General features: G+C 42.2%; 1 protein-coding gene across 4 annotated transcripts; it reads right to left on the bottom strand.

Moving 5' to 3' along the window:
* Positions 1–1,332: 1,332 nt before the first annotated feature.
* Positions 1,333–20,699, bottom strand: UBXN2A (UBX domain protein 2A). Of its 4 annotated transcripts, none has more exons than XM_063330564.1 (7): positions 20,601–20,699; positions 17,335–17,388; positions 15,752–15,887; positions 13,846–13,955; positions 12,123–12,263; positions 5,988–6,152; positions 1,333–3,177 (listed from the first exon to the last, which is right to left on the bottom strand). In XM_063330564.1, the coding sequence occupies exons 2-7, from the start codon at positions 17,373–17,375 to the stop codon at positions 2,889–2,891; spliced, it is 882 nt and encodes a 293-aa protein (XP_063186634.1). In that variant the 5' UTR covers positions 17,376–17,388; positions 20,601–20,699; the 3' UTR covers positions 1,333–2,888. The 4 variants fall into 4 exon arrangements, with proteins under 4 accessions (XP_063186634.1, XP_063186635.1, XP_063186636.1 ...); XM_063330565.1 differs by lacking the exon at positions 20,601–20,699 and adding an exon at positions 18,696–20,592; XM_063330566.1 differs by lacking the exon at positions 20,601–20,699 and adding an exon at positions 19,825–20,592.
* Positions 20,700–21,690: the final 991 nt, after the last annotated feature.

Raw genomic sequence — 21,690 nt, 5'->3', positions numbered from 1 at the left:
TTAAAATTTTTTCTTAAAAACGGACCTTCAACGCCAAACTGAAATTGTGGACTTAACAGGCCTTGTTGAAAACTCTCTGAAGGTTTAGGCTCCAAGGGGTCTCTTAAAGGCTGAGGCCAGACTGGCTTCAAAATAGAGGTGGACTGCTTAGTCCCTTAGCCCCAATATGTCATTTGTTCTAAAATATCGAGCTAGATACAAGGTAGGCATGTAACACTTAAATTCATTATTTAGGTTCTTCATTTTCTCTTCACACAACATCCTCGTAACAAGTTAAATCTTTGTTACCTGCATTTGCATGTTTCTTCACGAAGGGAAAAAAAAAAGCAGAAAATACTTCCTTCCTTTGTTCTTTTTTAGGCTATTTCCATTTTGCTGTAAATTATGTTAATGCACAGGCTTTACTCAAAACATTAAAGGCTTGTGAGGAAACAATGAATAACTGATAGTATTTGTGTGTTTCACAAACTCAAGCATTGATCAAGCAAGTTTTACTGTTGTTTGACCAACGCCCAATAGCTGAGTAAGAGATTAGGCTGTCCAGACACTACAGGTAGCTAATCAGTCTTTACAAATTGACCGAAACCAATTAGATTTAGAAAAGCCCTGTATTCATTCTAAAGATGTTCTCCAAATCAGGAAATAAGTTATCCAGTCAGTTTTGTTGCCTTTTTTTAAAGCCACCTTCTAGTCTAACATGGGATTAGCGTAGTCAGCATCACTCTTGACTTTTTAAAGATTTGCTGTCATTTTGTAATGAGGATCATGACACTTCCAAACTGCAAATACACACTCAAGCACACCAAAGCTGCAACCAGAAACAGTTGATTTCAGTAAAGCACAATATATAGCCGGACAGAATCAAGCTATCCAGTCTCTTAAAATACTGATAGCAGACGTGAATCAATGTTGAAACACTAAATACTTACTGCTCTTTTCCAAAAAACATATTTTGCTAACTAGCAAAATGGATTTACTTACCTTAAAATTTGATATCCCCCCCCTTCAATTTCAATCTTACACTAATTATTTGAGTTTCTATGTTGCAAAAGCAGGCATAGTATACCGCTACTTTGACATTTCATGCACCTTTTAGATAAAGCAATTGAGCTTACAATCAAGCACGTGTAGTTTTCCAATGTTTAGTTTTACATCAAGACAAATTCAAAAGCACTGATTAACAAAATTCATTGATCAGGAAGCTCTGCAAACTGAGGCTGGATCTGTGTCTGTAGGGGACTTCTCTCTTCAATTTTACTAATGGATTTGACTGCACATTTCTTCCTACTACTAGAGATCTGGTAGGCTTTTCATATAGTACAGGAGTCAGCGCAAGAGCAAACAGAATTTAATTGCATTATTTGCAACATAAACCTGAATAACACAGTAGCACATCAAGTTTATAGCACTGAGAACAGTTAACTGCATAGTTTTCAGATTTGCTTTCTGAATGCACTGAATAGATATTTGTGCACTTGACTTTCATTTCACTGCCCTCAAACATACCAGGAGAGATGCTGAAGCAAAAGACTTTTTCATCCCTGGGAATGAAGAAAGCGCATCCCTAGTTTGAAGTAACGTGACTTTTAGATAGAATTCAAATCACTCCAATTATGTCATTTTCTGTTCAGAAAAAAAACAGGAAATCCCAAACCCATCTTTGATTTATCCACACAAAAGAACTACAACCCCCAAAATCCTCCATTTGTGCAAGTAGCACAAACTAGTCAGCACTCTTGAAGGCCCCCGGATAAGTCTTACCTAGAGACTCTAGTTCCATTCACAAACCCACATGCTGCTCAGCAAACATAGTACAAAATATTTAGTCTTTATGTTGATTTCTCATTTAGCAAAACATGGAATAGTTGGCTACACATTTTAAGTCTCAAGTACATGAACAGTAAAATAAAAGATTCAGACGGAAATGAGGCACAGAGGAGGAAGAAACCTCAGTTTTCAAATAATGATTTTCAGCATCTTTGAAACTTGGCCACATGCAATTAGCATCTCAATCAGCTGGCCAGTTCAGGACAGAGGCAGATACATAGTACAAAAACAACTGTGTCCCTCTAAGCCACTATTCCTGTATGGTAATCTCCAGAAAAGCTGAAGTTTTTGTGTGACAAGGCTAAAAGTGGATTTTTATCCTAATAAGCTAGGTAGTTGAACATCACCCTATCTGCAAGACACCCGTAGCAGCACAAGAGAGGCAGAAAACGCTTCAACCATTGGTAACAGCAATTCCTTCAGAGCTTATTTTGAGGCACTTCGTATGCAGTATGCACCAGACTACCTCATTTCTGTCTTCTCACACATGCACCTACCACCATGTGAAGGCTTGATAGAACATTATACTGCAGATCTTATGATAAAAGTTAAATCCTGAAGATACTGATACTGAAGATTTTCAAGTTAGTTAAGAGTTCAAATGTGAACTTCCCTGCAGCACCTGTTGCCTAAAAGTAACTGTGAGAAGAATGCAAACTGCAGCAGCTTACACCGAAATGTAAGTGAAACCAACCAGTTCAGTTTCACTTTAGTCCAAAGTGCAAAAATAAATACTATTGTTCCTTAAAAGGTGCTATCAGTAGTAATTAAGTCTCAGAGAACTGTTCTGCCTAAATACACTCATTAAAGAACTAAGAAGCTTTCTACCTAAGGAAATTCTAAGGATGACCTGTAGTACAGTTACCTCTGCTACATTGTATAGCCAGGCTCTGGCCACCCAATTTAGTGGAAAATACTTCTGTTACAGCAGATGATAGCACAGCACACATTTTGCTCTCTAAGAGCACAGTACGTGAGGATGAGAGTGCATCCAGATATCGCTGGTTACATTTTTGGTTTTGTCTAGTTCCACCTGTATGTAGTTTTTGGCCAGTTAAAAGTTAATTTGATCTTGTACTTTTGATAGCATTTTTTTGCTCATTCTTGAGCTGTCCATTAGGTGTAGTAGCAGTTTTATAGTCACTGTCAGGTGCTTTTATCACTAAGAGTCTGAAAGGCTCAGTTGTTTTCCGAAGTCTTTGAACAACAACAGCATTTTGCAACTTGGCTTCCTCTAGCGTGAGTGTCTCATCTCGCAGCTCTCGAAACGGCAACGAAGTAGTCAGTGTGAAGGGAACACTTCCCTCTGATCCTTGATATTTTGTTATGAAGTCTCTGACATGGCTTATTCTGAGAGGAAAAAAGAAAACTCAGCGTTAGAGCACTCCAATCCCGACACAGACCATATGCACAACACACATAGGCACCACAAGAGGAGAATGAGCTCCTGACTGACTTCACATAATAGCTGATGGCATAGAAATGGAGGAATATGATGGGGTGGTATCCTGAAGTGCCTGATCCACTGGGGAGGCAAGGACCAAGGTTTGCATGCTCTGAGGGCAGTCCCAACAGAAAAAACTATGAGCATCTTAACTCTGAGCACTCGAATGCTTTGCTATGGCTCAGATGGTAGTTATACAAGCACACCATTTCTTAACCAGCTGGTGGAGCTCTTACCTGAGGTTTCTGTAGCCAAGAGCTAGTATAAAGATGCCTCCGGTGTGTGGTACATGTAGCAGAACCATAATAATAGTAAAGAAAAAGAGTTTGCAGAAGTTGTCTGGATAGCTTATGAGTTAACTAGGCCTAAATATAGTCTCCTTCTGCCAAAGCAGGTGCAGCAGTGAATTCATTACAGATTCAAGCTGCCTGTTAAGGCGTGAAGAACCTTGCAACAAGTGAGCAAGACAGAGGTTTTGTTGTGGAAGAATATGGATTGACCAATTTCATTAGAAAATGAAGATGACAGGATACGTCTATACCAGTAAAATAAACACAGTGACAATGCCCATTCTCTGATGCTGAGACCAACTGGTAGAGTCTGGCTACTGGCAAATTATTAAACTCATCTTTCCTCTCCCCCATGCACAGGGTAGCCCATGGGGTTTACTGTCTCCTGGGAATGGTCCATGACCTGAGCTAACATCTGAACTGAACCTAGATACTGTTTGAGAAAGTGCTGGTTGGCTTGGGGGAAAGCCATCCTAACAGTTTAGCAGCATAGATGACCAAGTTTTCATGCCTTGGCCATACTTACTAGGTCAGATATAGCCAGCCTCTAATTCCTGTGCATGCAGGCCTCAATTAAGAGACAGCACTTGGTCTTACAAGCCTAAAATTTTTGGTTGGACATTTATAAGTGTCTACATGCATTATATCAGAGTTCATTGGGTTCCAAGAGCAACTCAGGTAATTAGCCACCAGCTATCTGCTTTAGGATGTAGCAGGTCCCTTTCAAGGCTCCATACCCAAGGCTCCAGGGTCACACCAACTTAGCAACTGCTCAAGAAGGGACACAATTCAAGACATAGCTGCGTGTGCTATTTTCCTACAGCACTGCTCTGCTAGTCGCTTCACTCATATCTCCTCCATTCCCCACACTGCAGTATTACCATGTTACCTCCACTTCTGCGCCCATGCTGTAACTTCGATCTTGCATCACTGATCAAGTCATATCTAAAGTAGTAGTTACAGTGGCACATACATGTTCTGGCTGCAAAAGGGTAATCAATTTACCCAGGCACTGCAATATATATGCTACAGGTTATTTAGCTATAGTTTAATTAACACGTAGTTGACTGTTTTCTGCTTCTCCACTGAAAGGAGTGCTATCCATGCAATCAAGTATTCTAAAAGGATTTCCCCCTATTTCTTATTAGGTCATACACAAATACTGCATACAGCACAAACATGCTGGTCTTGTGGCAAGAAGATATGTTATGATGAGTAGTTTGTTGCAAACTACTTCAAAAAGAGCATCACATCAGTGATGCTGCTGTTCCGCTTATCTCACCTTTTTTTTTTTCCCCTCCAAAAGCACTTAACAGCTGTTCAAACTGCTATTTACCATGATGGCAAAAAGCTTCTCAATACACTTAAATGTGTGAAACCTGGAATAATTTAGATATTAAGTCCTCCAATGAAGTATTTATAATTAAAATAGCAATTGACCCTTCTGCAGGACTTCGCAACAGTGTTTCAGCTCATACCTCAGGCCACTAACAGTAATAAATCAGTACAAGTTAAAGAAAAAGTTACAATCATCAACCTTCAATTGCTGAGCTTTTCTTCTGACCAGCCACAAAAACATACACTGTTTATTTTGACTGCAGCCTGGGTTGCATTAAATCTATGATCACTTCAAATTGCTTCAGAGAAGCACAGGCAACATACCCCTTTCCATATGATGTGACTGTATAGTACTGGAGTAATTTCTCAAATTACAAATTTGAGAAAGGCCTTGAAAGACAGTAGTTCTACAATTTAATGTTACACAGTTAATCCTACTTTCTCAAAGCTCCTGCATACATATGTTGTGCTGACACCTTCTGACGTTATCCCCATTTATAAGCCTCTTTGAGAGCCATAAATGTTACTAATTAAGAATTAAAGACATTGAGTGCATTCTATTCTGTCCATGTTGACATGCAGGTGATGAGCCTCCCCTGCCTGGTGCATTGACTCTGGCCCTCCCTAGAGGTTTCTCTGGCTCAACTCTAAGCCACATCCTCCAGCTCCCAGCTGGGGTGCTGTCTATGCCCAATGACTAGCAGGCTTTTTACCAAGCAATTTTCTCCAGATGCAGTGATTTTGTGAGAGATCTGTCATCTTAAAAGCTGTGTCCTCTAGTAATGAGCAATACATACACCTTAACTTCCACTAACCTACAAAGAACTCCTACAGTTTCCTCAGATTTCCATTTATGCTCAGTTATGTGCTGACTATTAACATCAGTTCACATTCCTCTTAAGGTCCTCTCTTATAAGCTAAAGCATTTCTCAAAATTTGAAAGGAGGTTTTCCAGACACAGCTGAACAGCCAATGTAAGTGAACTGAGGGGGCAGATTAGTCACAGAAATTAAAAGACTTATCATGCATACAGGCATCATACAAATAGTTCAGATGCAAATACATGACAGTGCTAAAATAAATCTTACCTGTGAGAAACATTGAACTTCTGAATTATCCTTTCCCCATCAGCTAACCAGATCTGGATGTTAGTGATAGGCTCCAACTCATTTAAGGGTACTAAAGGCAGGCGTCTCTTGTTGTCAGGTCTTTGATGATCATCTCTTACTTTAGAGATTATCCTTGGAGTAGCGCTGAAAAGAAAAGCCATACGAGGTTACGCCTTCTGTGTACAGATGTAAGCTTGAACCTCCCCCACCAGACCTCTGCTTCTGGAGCTCTCTGCCCTGTTATCAGGGTACAATGATGACTTCTTTTTTCAACAAATATAGGAATGCTGACATAACCATCAGCTTTTTTTTTTTTTTAACTGTATGCCAATACTTTCTCTTGAAGACTTCAACATGCTCAAGAATTTCAGTTTACTCACGTTAAACATTTTTACAAGACAGAAAGGAACTTAATATCAAAGGGTTAAATATGAATATACGAGCGATGAAACAGTCTGAAGATCCTTTGTGCATTTTTTTGTACTAATCACACAGGTGAAACTTTAAGGGGTTTGAGTATTGAATTTGCATACTCAATGTTAATTTTCACCATAATGTGATTACAGTAATTCAATTTAACTGAATGTTGTTAGCCTTGATTTAGACCCCAGCGTCACCTATTTCAGCTTAGAAGCGTTACTCATCTATCAGAGAAATTGACTTAATGTGAAAATCCAGGCTGATGCATACAGCACTTGGATTTTAGTTTTTTTTTCCTAAGGCACTTTTGACAGCTGACCCTACCATAAGGGCAAAGACCCATAGAATGACTTGACAGAATACAGGGATCTCAGTCCAAGTGCGTAGTCTTAAAAAAAAAAAAATTACTGGCAAAAATTTTTATTCTGAAGAAACATCTAGAGCTTAGTGCTTCTTTCAGGGCTAAGCTTGTTCAGCATGTACTGTTTAAGTCACCATAAGGCCTGATCCAATGGGCACATCCTCAGCTCATGTGAGTAGAACCAGACGTTTGCTTGCAAAACAATACCAGTGATTTAAGGAGTTACCACTTCTTCTCTGAGCTCAGCCGTGGTCACTGACTACATGAACACTTCACAGTGACTTGTGGAAAAGCTTTCTCTTTGCACAGAAAATTGTTGAGTTACTGTTTCTTGAGAGAAAAGTGGCCATAGAATTAACAGTCTTAACAATACTACACCTGCTTCAGGGACAAATCCCATCCTTGCATTCTTATGTTCTTGTACCTGTCCTAGTTTAATGATAAAGCAGAAAAGTCACAGCCAATTTATTACTAAAACAAAGGTGGCTTCTGACTTAATATATTTAGGCTAATAAAGTTAGAGTCTTGGGCTCAAGTCCTTCTCAGTCTGAGGTATTTCAAAAACTCTTATCACCCACTGCCTAGTTAAGTGCCCTAACTGTTATCAGCCAGTAGAGGCACTTTTTTATTTCTTCCATTGAAACTCTGCAAAAAGAATGAGAATCAAGGAATCTCATACCCAAGTGAGTGATAAGAGATGTTCACTGCAGCTGGAGGCAGATGAGAGGCACAGAATCGCATTACATAGACATCAGCTGGGGCACAAGAACTTGGCATCAACAGATTCCAAGAGGCACATGTGTGAAATACTCTGGTACTCCAAGTACAGATGACTTACTGTCCCCCACCTGCCTCTATTGATTTACTTCTCACACCCAGCTTCCGTTCACACTTGATCTCAATACAAAATAAACCCTAACTGCCCCCTAGATCTGCAAAAAAAGCTTGAGCACCAGCAAGATAGTGTTAAACAGTCTCGGGAGCAGAGCTAAAAAAAAAAGTTCAAGTCATACTTCAGTCCAGCAATGATCAGCTTTCACTGTCTACTTGATCAGTGCTGTTCAGTTCCAGGATCAGATACTGAAGCACAAGCACTCATGTGTGAGCTAGCTGTCTCCAGTACAGCGGAGGCTGGAGAGGTAGTCAACCATGCAGGTGTCAGGCGCCTGGTTCAGCCTGGGCTGAACTACCTTTTAGCCCATCAGTCACAGTTGTAGTTCAGACAACTGTCTCAAATGGATACAGATTTTGGTGTCATTCTCAAACCAACTTCCCTCACAGTCACACCTCAGAATTTCTGGTAGGCACTGCAGCTGATTCTTTCAATAGCAAGTATGTGTGAAACTGAAGCCAACATGGTAAGCTAAGCTGCAAGAGAAAGGTAGAAGATTTATATTGACCAAGGTTTAAACAATTTCTATACTTCATAACTTTGCTCTTGCAGAACTGAGAGATAAAGCCATCTAGTGGTGGGAGCTTTGACTAAAGCCACAAACCAGGAATCTAAGTCTCTTATTAGCCTGAGATCAAAGCATTCTCACCCCTTTTAAAGGCTTATTCCTTTTATAAGATTATCAAAAGAAGATGTAAACTGAAGATCGAAGAGACCTAAGAGCCTCCTGTTAATTTTCTGAAAAGAAAAAGCCCAAGAGTTAGGTATCATGCCTTACTCTGACTAAAGGTTAAGAAGCTTGACACACAATGTTTTACCCTAATGAGGTTACAGAGCAAGCCCACTTTGCTACAAGGGATTTCAGTCAATAGTTTAATTAACATGCTTCTGAGGCAGTCTTGAAAATGCATTGATAAGCTCAATAGAAAAGTGCGGTTGCAAATCTTGTTATAGTCCCAAACTATTAAACGCAGCTGAACAGTGGTAGATAAAACAGAATATACCCATTAGTTATATAGGTTCGTAAGGTATATTGGAAAAGTCTGATAAGCCTCATTTGTTTCTCCTGTACAACAAAAGGGAGAGGATCAAGCTCATCTGAGTTATAGCAACAAACATATAATTTCTAGTTCCTCCATTTTTCCCCCAACAGAAGTTTTATTGAGACAGTCAACAGAACGATTCATAATGGCTCATCCACCACACAGTCCATCCATCTGGGAACACTGGCAGAAAATCTATGGGCTATTAAAAAAATGTTTATTTGATAAGAAGTTTAGCTAGGTCATAAGCTGGAGTAAACTGTTCAGTCATTTGCCTCTCATTTCTGATTAAGCACACAAACGCAACTGTGGAAAGGGAGTTCTAGAGTTTAAAACATAGAGGTCTCAGACAGCACTATTTCCCCACAAAGCTTTTCTGATGAAAGAGTAGCATATGCATGCAATGCACACTTATAACATCAGGAAGCGAGCACTAGTTTGTGAAGTAAGAGCACTTACGGCTTGTTTCCAACATCAGCAAAAATATGTACTTGTCTTTAAAGAAAGGGCTCTGATAGCACAGTACTAGCAAGAGTAGAAAAAAAATAAGCATTTTTTTCCAGTCCTTAAAAGAAAAAAAATGCCGAGCAAGTTGTAGGATGTGTCAAGCGTACAACACCAGTCAACCAAAATTCACAGAATAGCGTGTTTCCAGAACCTAACTCTCCTATTGGGAAGCAAGATCATTACTTGCTCTAGGCATGACAGAACGTGACAAGCAACTGAACAACCTACCATTTAGCACTGGTTAGCAGCAGAAACCCAGCACACTGGAGATCTTTTTGCTTTTGCTATATACAGATCTACTTGCAGATAAAATAAGGTTAAGTTCTTTACCCTCGTTTGCTCAGGATTTCAGTGCCACCAGAAGCAAGTCTTGCAGCACCTCATCTATCTCTCAAGGGACGATTTTCCCTATTGACTGTATCTACTCAAGCATGTAGCAACTGAACGGACTGTGCTACAGGAACAGATGAAACTGATAAAACAGATACTTGCTTCTCTGGGGCAGCCTGGAACCACTCATCCTTTACAATTATCAGCCTCTTACTCTGCGCATTATCTTCTTCCCCTGCCTCATCTGTTCCTACCCAGGTCACTCTTTCCCTCAGCGCAAGCACTGGGCCTTAGCAGCAAGCCCTTTCCATTTAATCAAAACAAGCTGTTCACCTACAGTTTCACCAGTCTACTATCCCCAGTCAGCAGGTCACTAAGCAGCCCCACCTTCCTGTGGGCTCCTGGTCACTGAATATGTTTTGTTCCCTAGGCTGAAGTCTGCTCTTAAATGACAGGGATATGTGAAGCAGATAATTGGGCTGGAGTAAACAAAAGTCACAGGGATCAAATACATGAATTCCTGGCCTGCCCCTCTAGCAACAGCTTTCCAAAATACAGTACTGTTCAGTTATAAATCCAGTTTTAGCATTGGCATTTGTGGCTGACCCTCCCCAACCACAAGAGTGTCACGGAGTAAAGGAAAAATGATCACTGTAATGCAGTAAATGTCTTACTGCAATAAATGTACAGTTAAATACTTAAGAATTTTAAGAGAATGCAAAATAACCTCTTACTTCTCCAGTTCCCTTTATGGCATTGTCATACTCCCATCTTCTTACACAAAGTATTGCACATACAGCTTTAAAAGAGATTCTTTTCTCTTAAATCACAGAATAGAAGAATGACAGCCTTTCAGGTGGAAACAGTTCTGCTAATATTGAAACCTTGAACAAAGAAAGCCAACAGTATCCTGGCTGTATCAACAGCAACACAGCCAGGAGATTGTGGGAGACAATTATCCCCCAGACAGCACTCATTAGACGCACCTAAATACTGCATTCAGTTTTGGCACCCAAAATAAAAAAAAGATGTCGACAAACTGAAGCAAGTTCCATGGAGCGCCACCAAGATGGCCACAGGCTGGAGCATTCGCCCTCTGGCCCTATTCGCCCAGAGGCTGGAGGGGCTTGTTCAGCCTGTGGAAGAGATGGTGTTACAGGGGGCGGGGTGGGGGGGAAACACATAACAGCAGCCTGCCAGGAGGTGGTGGTGCAACCCCCCCTCCTGCTTCAGGCCACTCGGTACTTGGCGTGATCTCCCTCCCAACCTGGGCCACAGAACATAACATAATGGTCTAACATGAAAGAAAGAAAAGGTAGAGAGCAACAGATGAAGAACACAATAGTGTGCCTGGTCCCTATGGCTCCTACCATTTGAAGATAATAACTACAATCGATCACTCCTGACACCATATGGATCATGGCCACAGCAGGGGGAATACCAGAACTCCAAGACCTAACAAGCTCTCGAGTTGCGTAACCATCATGCAAGTCGGGGCAGACTGGAAAAGTACCTGACAAAAGTCAATTGTCTTGGATCCTATACGTAGTGATTCTAATAAAGACCTTTTGAGCTCTTCTGGATCACAGCAAGCTGTGGCCAGTAACTCCCCTGAGCTGAGACACCTCTCAGGCTGACACCTCGAGGTCAGGGCGGGACCCTTCTCAAGCCTCAAGAACCGCCTGTTGAAGAATGCCAACATATCGTGAGTATCTACCCTAAATCTGAGAAAGGGAAATTTTAGCTATAGGCTAGCCTCTCTCATCAATCTCTCACCTGTATGTTGCGAGATACACATTAGCTTTATGTACGTGGATGTTGTTCTGCCCATCTGTGCATGTGTAGGACCTAAAAGCAGCACCATTTGGCTCACTAGCATCGCCCGCTATTAAGACACTCCTGATCGGAGACCTGTATGTGTGTGTGTGCACTTATATGCTCTGTTTAGATATATATACATATATGTATTAATCTGTGATTTGTACCTTTACTCATATGTATATGTATTAATCTGGGATACCTTCTAGGAAGTTAGTGTGCGTCTTCAAATTTGTAACTAAGTCGCTGTTCAATTATTTTGACTACTCCCTTTGCAAACCCCTAAACCGGTTAATGATTAAGTGCTGCTAAAATTCAACCTCTTAATCTACCGTACATCATTAATAAATTTTGAATAGATGCTAAATCATAACCGTGTCAAGTATTTTCATCTGCAACATAGGGTCTACAAGAGGTCATAGGAGGAGGGAACCAGGCTCTTCACGGGGGACAAAAAATAACAGACTGGATATAAGGAAAAATTTATTTCCCACGAGGACAGCCAGACCAAAGCTGGCTGCACAGCTTCCACTCCTGCAGGATTTCAAGGCCCAACTGGACAGAAGCCTGAGCAACCTCAGCTGTCCCCACAGCTGACCCTGCTTTGAGCAGAAGCTTGGATTAGAGAACTCTTTAGAGGATTAGACTGATTAGAGGTCACTTCCAACCTGAACTACGAGATCCTTTACCATAGGTATAGCTCCCTTCAGCTACTCAATTACAGATCACGTCAGACTACTCACCTTCCTAATCTGTAACCGTGTCCAGAAAAGGGATGAAACATTGGCTTTTTCGATGACAAATACACCTTATCTTTTTTATCTTCCACTTTCACATCTACCTCCTCCTTATCGAAAACTTTGCGTAGCTCAAAAGGCAGTTCCCTTAAGAAAAAAAAAATACATGTCAGAAAAAGAACTACTATACTGTTTTCAGTGTACAAAATAGATTAGTACCTGTTCTATGTTTATCCTTTTAAGAATGATGCTTTAAAAAAAAAAAAACTTCACAAGTATTTACTAAGAGTCATGTCAAGTGCATGGCATACAAAAAACTTCAAGTTCCTGAACTGCAAATTAACTAGAAAGTGAACAATAAAATCCCAAAAGATATAATTATGCAAGTTGTTGAATGATGTTCAAATTTACTCAGCAGTTACCACTCCAAAGCACATGACGTGTAGGAAGTTCAGTATTGCCATACATTGCTCCAAAAGTTCAATTATTTTATCTCCATAGTAAAACAAGAAGAAAAAAAAAAAAAAAGACAATTGTCTTTTGAAGAGAAAGAACTGAGTCTAGACACAATGTGCTTAATTGCAAATAAACACGAATCTCAGCTTTTAAAAATTAGATCGTCACTAATAGCTACACTCTTCAGTGCAGTAACATCACCTCGGTAATGCTTTATTTGCTTTAAGCAGAACACAACAATGCCTTTGTCTATGAGCTCTGATGCAGATACTACATTTTCGGGCGGTGGGACTCAGCTGGCACAGGGGCTGTACTAAGTGCTTCTGTACCATCAATGATTATGCAGGAACCATCTTGTAATTAGCGTCTTCACAAGCAAACAGTGGAAGAAAGGCAGCAAACTTTTGATGTATGCACACAAAAAACGCAAAGGGCTTTAAACAGTGCAGTTAATTCTTATTACACCTAACACAGGTGACAAGCATAGAGGAGAAATATAGTGTAAAATTAGTTATTTTTGATGGGCTAGCAAAGTATGGAAAAGACAAAATATACAATGGTTCAGTAATTTCACATACTTGAAAAGGAGTTATGGAGTTATATTCTCCTCTCCATTTGTATAGGGGGAGGAAACAGACCGCAAATTAAAGGCTAAAAATTACATTGGTTTGTATGGTTAACCTGCTTTTTTAAAGCAACACTGCAAACACTAGCAGAAATCAGGATAACATGCTAATTTTTAAGAGAGGGATGAAAGTAAGATTGCTATATGCACACAAATGACTGAAATAGCAAGTTTGTACTAGGAAAAATGTCTGAAATTTAAGACGGAACAAAGTTTCTTGATGTTAAATAGAGCAACTGTGCCCATTTAAGGCTTTTCATCAACAAAAAGAAAACAAAGACCATAAAAACAGAAATTCTCAACCACTTGTGCACTGAGTTCGTTAGTCAAAGCACCATTTATCCGTAGCTCTTACTGGGCACTCTGATTTATTCTTTATTTCATTCTGCACTTGCTGTGCCCCCTACCAACACTTGCTTTTATCTATTTCATCAGCAACTGTATGACGACTGCAACTGAAAGCTACATTAAACCTGCTGATGTTAAAACAGCCATTAGCACTGCAGGAACTGAGGCAGGCAGTGGCCTACGCTCCTAGAGGGATACTGCAGTGCAGCAAAGCCAAACAGCTATGTAAAAAATTTAGAGCATAAAATAAGCGCTATCCAGAGCACGTTAACTCAGGCTGATTAAGAACACAAAACTCACCCTTTTTTAATGGAGTCCAAGAACTGCTGGTTTGCAACATCAGTGTAGCTCCTAAGCTCACCGTCATTTACTGTAAACCCATTTTTCCAAAGTTTAATGATTACATCAACCTATAAAGTAAGAACAATTCTCATAATAACACTGACATAAAACCAGCTTGGTATACCCGCAGTACCCCATGATTATAAATCATCCACTGGATGAACTAAAAATACTGGCTCACTATAATCTGTTTCGGCCCTGTGCCAACAGGCAGAGCAACTGGAAGGGGTAAGTGACATTTTTAAGTATCTTGTGTCAATCAGGGCTAGAAATAAACCTTCGCCCAATCATTTTGTTTTCCTAGATCAAGAACACTCCTTCATTTCAGCAGGAGGAAAAACAACAACCAGAAGAGCTGGAAGATCCCAGCCAGCTGCAACTCTTCAAGAGCTAATTTGAGAGCCCACATGCCTGGTGTTGGAACACCAGCTACCAGAATAGTCCAGCTGGGAATTTATTAGGGTAAACCCTTGTTCTGATCATTCTGGAGGATTTCCTGAAAGTGAGGCATTGAGACAATGCATACAGAAGCCTTTCACTCAGGAAATGCAGCAAGTATCAGAAAATTTACTTTCAGATAGTCATACATTTACGTTACCCTGGAATTCCTGGGTATATTCAAAAGTTTGGCCTTACGGGAGTGAAAAAATAAATTCTCAGTAATTCATGAACTTTGCCAGAAAACATCTAATACTTCAACTTGTAGCCTTCACATTGCTCACTGAATCTCTTCAACATGGGTACGTTTGGGACTGCACTTTCATATTTATGCCATTCATATGCATCATGCCATTTAAGCAAGCATTTGACAATAATGTTGTCTTGAGAGATACTTGACCACGTGTGAGGTTTATGAAGCACAGAAAAATGCAGAATTCATCTCAGCTGGATATTAGTTTGAACTATGCTTGGTAGCAGTTGACAATTTTCTCTTTTTTTTTTCTTTTTTTTTTTTGCACAGTTCAACTTGTTAGATGATGATGATTGCTACATAAACACAAAGCACACACAAACTGCTGAAAAACATTCCTTCTCTTCTGGTTAGGTAATCAGTCAAAAAGGTACATAGCACTCAAAGATTAGATTCCTTTAAAAAAAGTCCTGTGTCTCATGGCACCAATGCATATGGAAGGAGTTCTCAGCATGGGAAGGTGGCTCTACAGTGAACTGGTATGCAAGTTTAACATGGAGTAATTATTCCACACCAACGTCCCATTTCGACATTGACACACGTACTGCCATGGAACATTATTTCAGAACTGCAATTTAAGGTATTGCTCCTGACACCCTGTTTCGCCCAGGCTCAGTCAGGAATCCATTAAAGTAATTTCCAGCAATGCCCACTCCAAATTTCTCCTTGACATCTTTGTTCTACATGGCCTTTCCTTCAGCCCCTTACCAGTCTTTGGGGAGTAACAGAAAAATACAAAAAGGACAGAATCACTGAGGTACAAACCCATACTAAACATCCCACAGCTATACAAATGAGAGCAAATGAAAAAGTTTTGGGCTGTGCCTCTGCGTAAAAAGGCTGCAACTCTTTTAAACAACTTCTTATGCAATAGTAGTCATCATTCCCTGCACCTCACGACCAGCTCACTCTCCTTGCTCATAAAGCAGAAGTGCATTAGCCAATGCCAGCGTAAGTCCTAGAACAACATTAAACCCACTATAAAATAGAAAGAGACAGAAGCATAGGCCTGGTTGACTAAGAGATGGGAGACGTTCCTACTGTTGTCCGAATTCTGTGTGCATTTATTTACAGAGGTACTGGATAAAACTGCTGGACTTCTTACATTTGTTTTCCAGAGTAGTCCTGGAGTGACATTATGTTAAACATGAGTATTTTTTCTTCACTGCCTACCTGATTCTTGACCGTAGTTGGGGGCATACATATAGCACCAACCTTCTGTGCTTCTTCAAAAAGGTTATCTACCAAGTAGTCACAGTTTTGTTCCGTACCATTCAAAATGCGATCGTTGGTTCCCGATCTACACATCCTGCAGAACAAAGACATAAGTAAAAATGATGCCTCAGAGAACACATTAGAAGGCAAGCACTTACCCTAGAAGTTCAGTACCAAGAGGCATAAAAGACATGCTTCCCTACTCCCAGCTTACTTGGGTGTTACAAAACATCAGGTCAACTTTGCGTTGTGCCTTTTCTAGAAACTTCTTACGAATCTCTAACTGCTCCTATTCAGAAGCACAAGTTAAAGAATGACAATAGAAAAGGTGAATTAATCTATATAGAAGCTTCTAAACTTGGTATCAGAGCAAGGAATGCAAGTTAGATGATTCACGCTTCTAATTCAGACCATCAAAAGTTTAACTGCATACCAATGAAAGGCCTTCCTTAAAGCATTTCCATGATGCAGGCTTGGGTGACTTCCTTTGCCATAAGTTTTAAAAAACACATACAAGAAAATTGCCCTAGGAATTATTCCCACACCCACACTTGAACCTCCCCATTCCCACCACCATCACCGAACCACCATTACTGTCTTTGAAAGTTCATTAGAGAAACTCAAGAACAAGTGACTCAACACCACTTGAGCACACTGAAGAAATACAATAGAATACTCCAACGCTGTGGAGACTGCCAGAGCATAAAAAAAGATGCATCAACCACATCTTTTTATAGAACGTTGTATATGTGACAGCTGTTTCTGTTAGATTTTCATCAATCAAAATGCAGAAATATGCAACTTGAATGAATGATTATCTTTCAGTTTAGGTCCTTTGCATAGTAAGAGGATTATGCAGCTTTTGGTAAACACTGCAGGAGTTATTCCTATTGGAGATTCAGAAAAGTCTATTTTAAGCAATTCAGAAAAAAAAAATCCCAGCTCTTGAAAAATATTCAGTTTTACATAAAACTCTGCATTGAATTCAAGAGCGGGAGCGCTTACGTGAATGGTAATTACATACATTTGCATAAAAAAGAATTGTTTGCAGTGCATCTATGCAACACTAAGAGCCCCTACAGATTAACATCTTTAAACAAAAGAAGAACTCAACATTAAAGAAGAAATTTCAAAAGTGTGCTGTTCCCATTTCAGTTTTCTAATGGAACTAAAGAAACTTGAAGTGTTAATTTAGGTATTCACTATGCTTTACCTCGGAAATATAACTGGAAAACCAAACACATCCATATCAAATGTGGAGGTGAACAGTGAGTTAGCAATTTGTAAAGCTGCCTTTCTATTTTAAATAAAAATATTTATGCGGCTTCTTGCACCTAGGAAACATTCCAGGTATGTGAAAAATCTTTTACCAAAACTATACATATATGTTTTTTAAACTTCAGTACATGTGGAACAGCTGGATACTGAAGAAGAGTTTAAAATTTTAAAATTTAACATAAAGTTTGAAAAGTCACGACAAAACACACAAAAAGCAATAGGAAAGGAAGAGGAAAAAGGGGGAGGAGGGAACTGGCACCTACCATTCTTTCTTTACAGTTTTGATATTGTCCATGTCTCTCATTCTGGTGTTTCACCTAATTATGAAAAGAAGATGGTTAAAAAAAAACCCAACACAAAACAAAAAAAAACCCAAAAAACTCCATCAGACAAAACACCCAGCACACTTGCCTCCTTTTGTGTCTGAAACACTCTTTATAGTTTTTTCCTGTGTTGATAGTACATTTAACCAGAAACATCAACCTCCCCCCCACCAAGTCTCCAGATGGTTCTTTGTTTTCCTGCAGTTTCTAATTTAATGACACATGAACCGTGCATCGGTTTCAGACGTTCAAAAGGAAGATCGCTTTTTCATAACTGTACAAAATAAATTCCACAGTAATCATCTGAATTGAAAATACATGTCCATACCTACAGTAAGCAGGGAAAAAATACCACATTCCTTTTCTGAGCAGCATGATTTAAACTCCCCTGATTTTTCACAACACTGAGACAGCTGCAGAAAAACTGCACTGGCACTGCAGGCATTCTAATGACCTTCACCTTAACAGTCTGCATTGCTGGAAGGTGCAAGATGTGCCAGGTTCCCCTTCCTACCATACCACAACATATTGGTGCAGCATCCCAGAAACTGTGAATTTTCATTTCTGGTCTACCCCTTAGCTGGAAAGAAAATCCTGCATTTGCAAGTACTAACATACTACAGGATTAGTCTGCCGAGCCAAGAGAAATGAAGAATGCCATACTGATCTCATTACACTCACTTCTGAGGTCTCTGAAAAAAAGTTACAGAAAGCGAAAAAAAAGCCAGAGACTAACCAAAACACCCTTAAAAAATAATAAAAATCACTCTAAAATTAGACAAGCCCCCTGGAGAACAGAAATTTTAAGTTGCAACTATGTTTAAAGAGTGATTCCTGAAGACTGCTGGGTACAGGTTACACAGATGATGGGAGGTTCGGGACTAAGTCACGATATTGTGCATGGCTTTTAAATAACATCAGTTCAAGCAGTGACAGCCATCATACTTCTAGTAGTATGTAAGTAGCATGCACAGCAAGACTAAAATAAATTTTAAGTGGTTTTGACATCCAGTTTAACAAGATGGAGAGGATAAGGGGAAACAACATTCACTGCAGACTAACAAAAAACCCCTCATTCAGTTATTCAGTACTAATTCATGTTCCTCAGGAGGCTGATACTGGTATTCTTCCATCCTGAAAGTTAAATCCTTGTGAGACACGTCTGTAGAAATGTACATAAGCCTTCAGAAAACAAGTGAAAAGATTCAGTTAATACGTCTGTAACAGGTTTTAAAGTTTAGGCAGCCTTCAGTCTAACCAATGCTGTTATGCATTAGGTCACAACAGTATACTTAGCATACCTTTGACATGTCACATCAGATGCAGTATAGTCTTTTTTTTCCCCACTAATCTTCTGCCAGACCATTACACATATCAGGCAAGCCTGTGCTGGTACAGTATGACCTTATAAGCATATCTGATTGCTGTACTTGGAACTTTGTACCTACACTTGGAAAAAATGAACTTTCAGTATCGACTAAGTATAGTGAAATTAGGAGTGCTTAAAAAATACCAATTTTTCAAACTTTCCCAAATTAAGTTTTAACACACTTCAGTACAAAGTAATTTTTCGTGCTTTGTGTTAATGTGCTTATCTTCTAATCTCTCACTATTCAATAGACTACTCCCAAAGCAACAAAAGCCACCTCCAGCCATCTGCTTTTGTTGATTCTGTGACTTGTCATCAGAGCTGTTAAAAAGAGACAGACACAATGAAGCAGCTCTTCAAATTAATTCTTTTGCTACATTAGGCTGGCCTCAAATGTGCATGAACAGCATTCAAAACTGGTCAGCTGTGAACTTTGCTGTTCCTTTTAAAGAACAACAGCAATTACACTTAGAAGAAATGTTTGTGTTGATGTATCAAGGTAAAGAAATAAGCTTATACAGCATATTGGTGTTTATTTTGACCAAAAAGCCATTAGGAGATAGCAATGAGACTGCACGGCAAGCACTTTAGCTCAGCAAGCCAACCCAACTAGCCCCAACAGCCTCTCCCGCCAACTTCTGACACACATCCCTAGATGTCACTTAAAAACGAGTGTTGGTACCTATTTATTTATTTATTTGTTTTTGCGCCTGTGATAAAAGGTATCACAGAACTGAACTTCCACCTCCGGAAATTAAATGTGAAACACAGGAAGAAGCTGAAGCTGCCAGCAGCCCACCACTACTGCATCTGGTAGCTGTGGCGGGACACCCCTGCTCTTTCCTGGCACGGAGCGGCGTCCGCCGCCTCTCTCCATCCCCGCGACCACGGGGGACCGGCCACTGTCCCAGCCGCGGCCCTTCACCGCCAGGTCTTTGAAACAGGCAGCTTTCACCTACACAGTTACACGCATATTAGTTTCAGCAGATATGTTTGTGCTCAGTATTGTTGAGCCCACGCATCCAGTTATTTTAACGCAAGGAAAACAAAACAGAAAGTACCTTTTGATGCTTTCCCGGCTCTGACAGGCAGAAATACTCGAGCCAGCGCAGGCAGCCCCCTCCCCCGCGAGAGCCCGCCTTGCTAACTTTGGCAGAAAGTAAACTTCTCCAGTTGAAAACGGTTTACAGCAGAGCGCAGACTATCGCTACGCCACACGGAAATTATGACTGAAAACCGAACCGTACCGTCTGACAAAAACACAAGCAGCTCCAGAGAAACGGCGAGCGCGAATTAAAAGCAAGACAAGCACCAGACCTAACGGCCTCAACGCGACCGGTATGCTCAGGGGAAGACCCCAGCACAGGCGTTTCCTCTCCAGCTGCCCAGAAGGGCTGAGCATTTTGGAGAGAACCCCAACCCCCCCTCCTGGGCTGACCGCACCTGGGCCGACCCGCGCTCCCCCACACGGCCTGGGCCCTGCCCGCCCAGCCCCCGCCCTGCGCAGCAGCCCCCGCCAGCCCCCCGCGGCGGCGGTGAGGTATTCTGAAGTGACGATGAGACTACACCACGGTAGCAGCACGGCGGAGTAACGCCTCAGGGCGCCCAAGGAAGGGGCCGGGCCGGGTAACGACCCCCCTGCCCTGAGGGACGCCCAGCTCCAGGCGGGACGGCACCGGGGGCCGCCGGGCGGAGGCAGCGGGGAGGCTCGGCCCACCCTCCCGCCTCAAGACGGCCCCAGCGACGCCAAGTTCAAGTCCGGTCGGTGCTGAGGGAGCGCCGGTTGCGGCGGAACGCGCTGGCCCGGCCCAGCCTCTTCCCACAGGAACTCACTCACCCGCCCAGCGCCGGCCTCCCCGCCGCGCCAACTCCCGGCTGTCCCGCGCCCCACCGCGCAGGCGCGACCGCCAACGGCCGGGGCAGCCACTGCCCCCGCCCGGCCCGGGTGAGGCGGGGCGGGGGCAGAGCTCCGCCCCCGCCCGCCCCAGGGGCGGGGGGGTAGTGCGGGCAGCAGCAGCGCCGCGACGCGAGTGGGGCTCCGTGGGAAGCCGCACTCGGCTCTGTGAGAGGACACGCAGCTTCCCTGGGGGCTGCCCTGCCCTGCCCTGCCGGGGGTGGCAGGGCTCACGGCCCGGTGCTTCCCGTCCGAACGGGCCGGGGCCTCCTCGCAGAACTGCGGCTCCTCCTCTGAGGGTAGGGGGCAAAATGTCCGGGCAGGGGCCTGGCGCAGCACGGCAGCCGCGGGTCGTGTCACCCGCTCAAGGGGCTCGTAAACCTCTGTCTGCTAGGCCAACGCGTTTTACTGCAAAAGCAGATTTCTCCTTCTGACTGAAGAACAAAAGATACGGTTTAAATGTCTGTACACGCACGGGCGAGGGACAAAAAGCGGCATTCAGCTGGCGTCCACAATGGCGGAGAATGGGCCCAGTGTCTTGGCTGTGCCCGCGCCTCCGCTCGGGGAGCACGGGCGCGGAGCTGCCCCCGGCTCTTTGTCTGTCCAGCCCCGCGCAGACGGCAGGAACAGACGCACACTGAACCCTTTGGAGATGAGGAATGCCTCATTATGCGGGGAAGGACTAATTAAGGGCAAGTGTTGATACATGTGAAAAGGAGCTCTGCCGAGGCCTCGCACCGAGGACAAAAGAGCGGCGCGCTGGTTGGAAAGCAGAGCCCCCGAATTCCCGAGGGTACCTTAGGAAGGAGAAAAGGGTATCCTGGAGGAGGCGAGGAATGTTTAGCGGCGTGTCCCAGCCCTGTGCCGAGCGGTGACGGCCCCTGCGCCGGGCCCGTGCGGAAGGGCTGGGCGGCACGGCGCCGCAGGAGCTCTCCAAAGCAAACAGCCGGCCCCTGGGCAGGGGCGACGGCAGTCATTCCCCGAGATTCGCTGCGTGCACCTGCGTGCTTTTTAATAACGGGTGTTTTTTCTT

Source organism: Chroicocephalus ridibundus, chromosome 3 (genome assembly GCF_963924245.1).
Source record: "Chroicocephalus ridibundus chromosome 3, bChrRid1.1, whole genome shotgun sequence".
Lineage (NCBI taxonomy): Eukaryota > Metazoa > Chordata > Aves > Charadriiformes > Laridae > Chroicocephalus > Chroicocephalus ridibundus.
Note: the sequence above shows the minus strand (reverse complement) of the source record. Positions and strands in the feature narration are given on the sequence as shown.

Coding starts and splice junctions, on each gene's coding strand:
- UBXN2A (XM_063330564.1), bottom strand. CDS start 17,375: ATGAGAGACATGGACAATATCAAAACTGTAAAGAAAGAATG. Junction 13,956..15,751: donor CAACTACGGTCAAGAATCAG/GTAGGCAGTGAA, acceptor CTTACTTTATAG/GTTGATGTAATCATTAAACT. Junction 12,264..13,845: donor TTGGACTCCATTAAAAAAGG/GTGAGTTTTGTG, acceptor TTTTTTCTTAAG/GGAACTGCCTTTTGAGCTAC.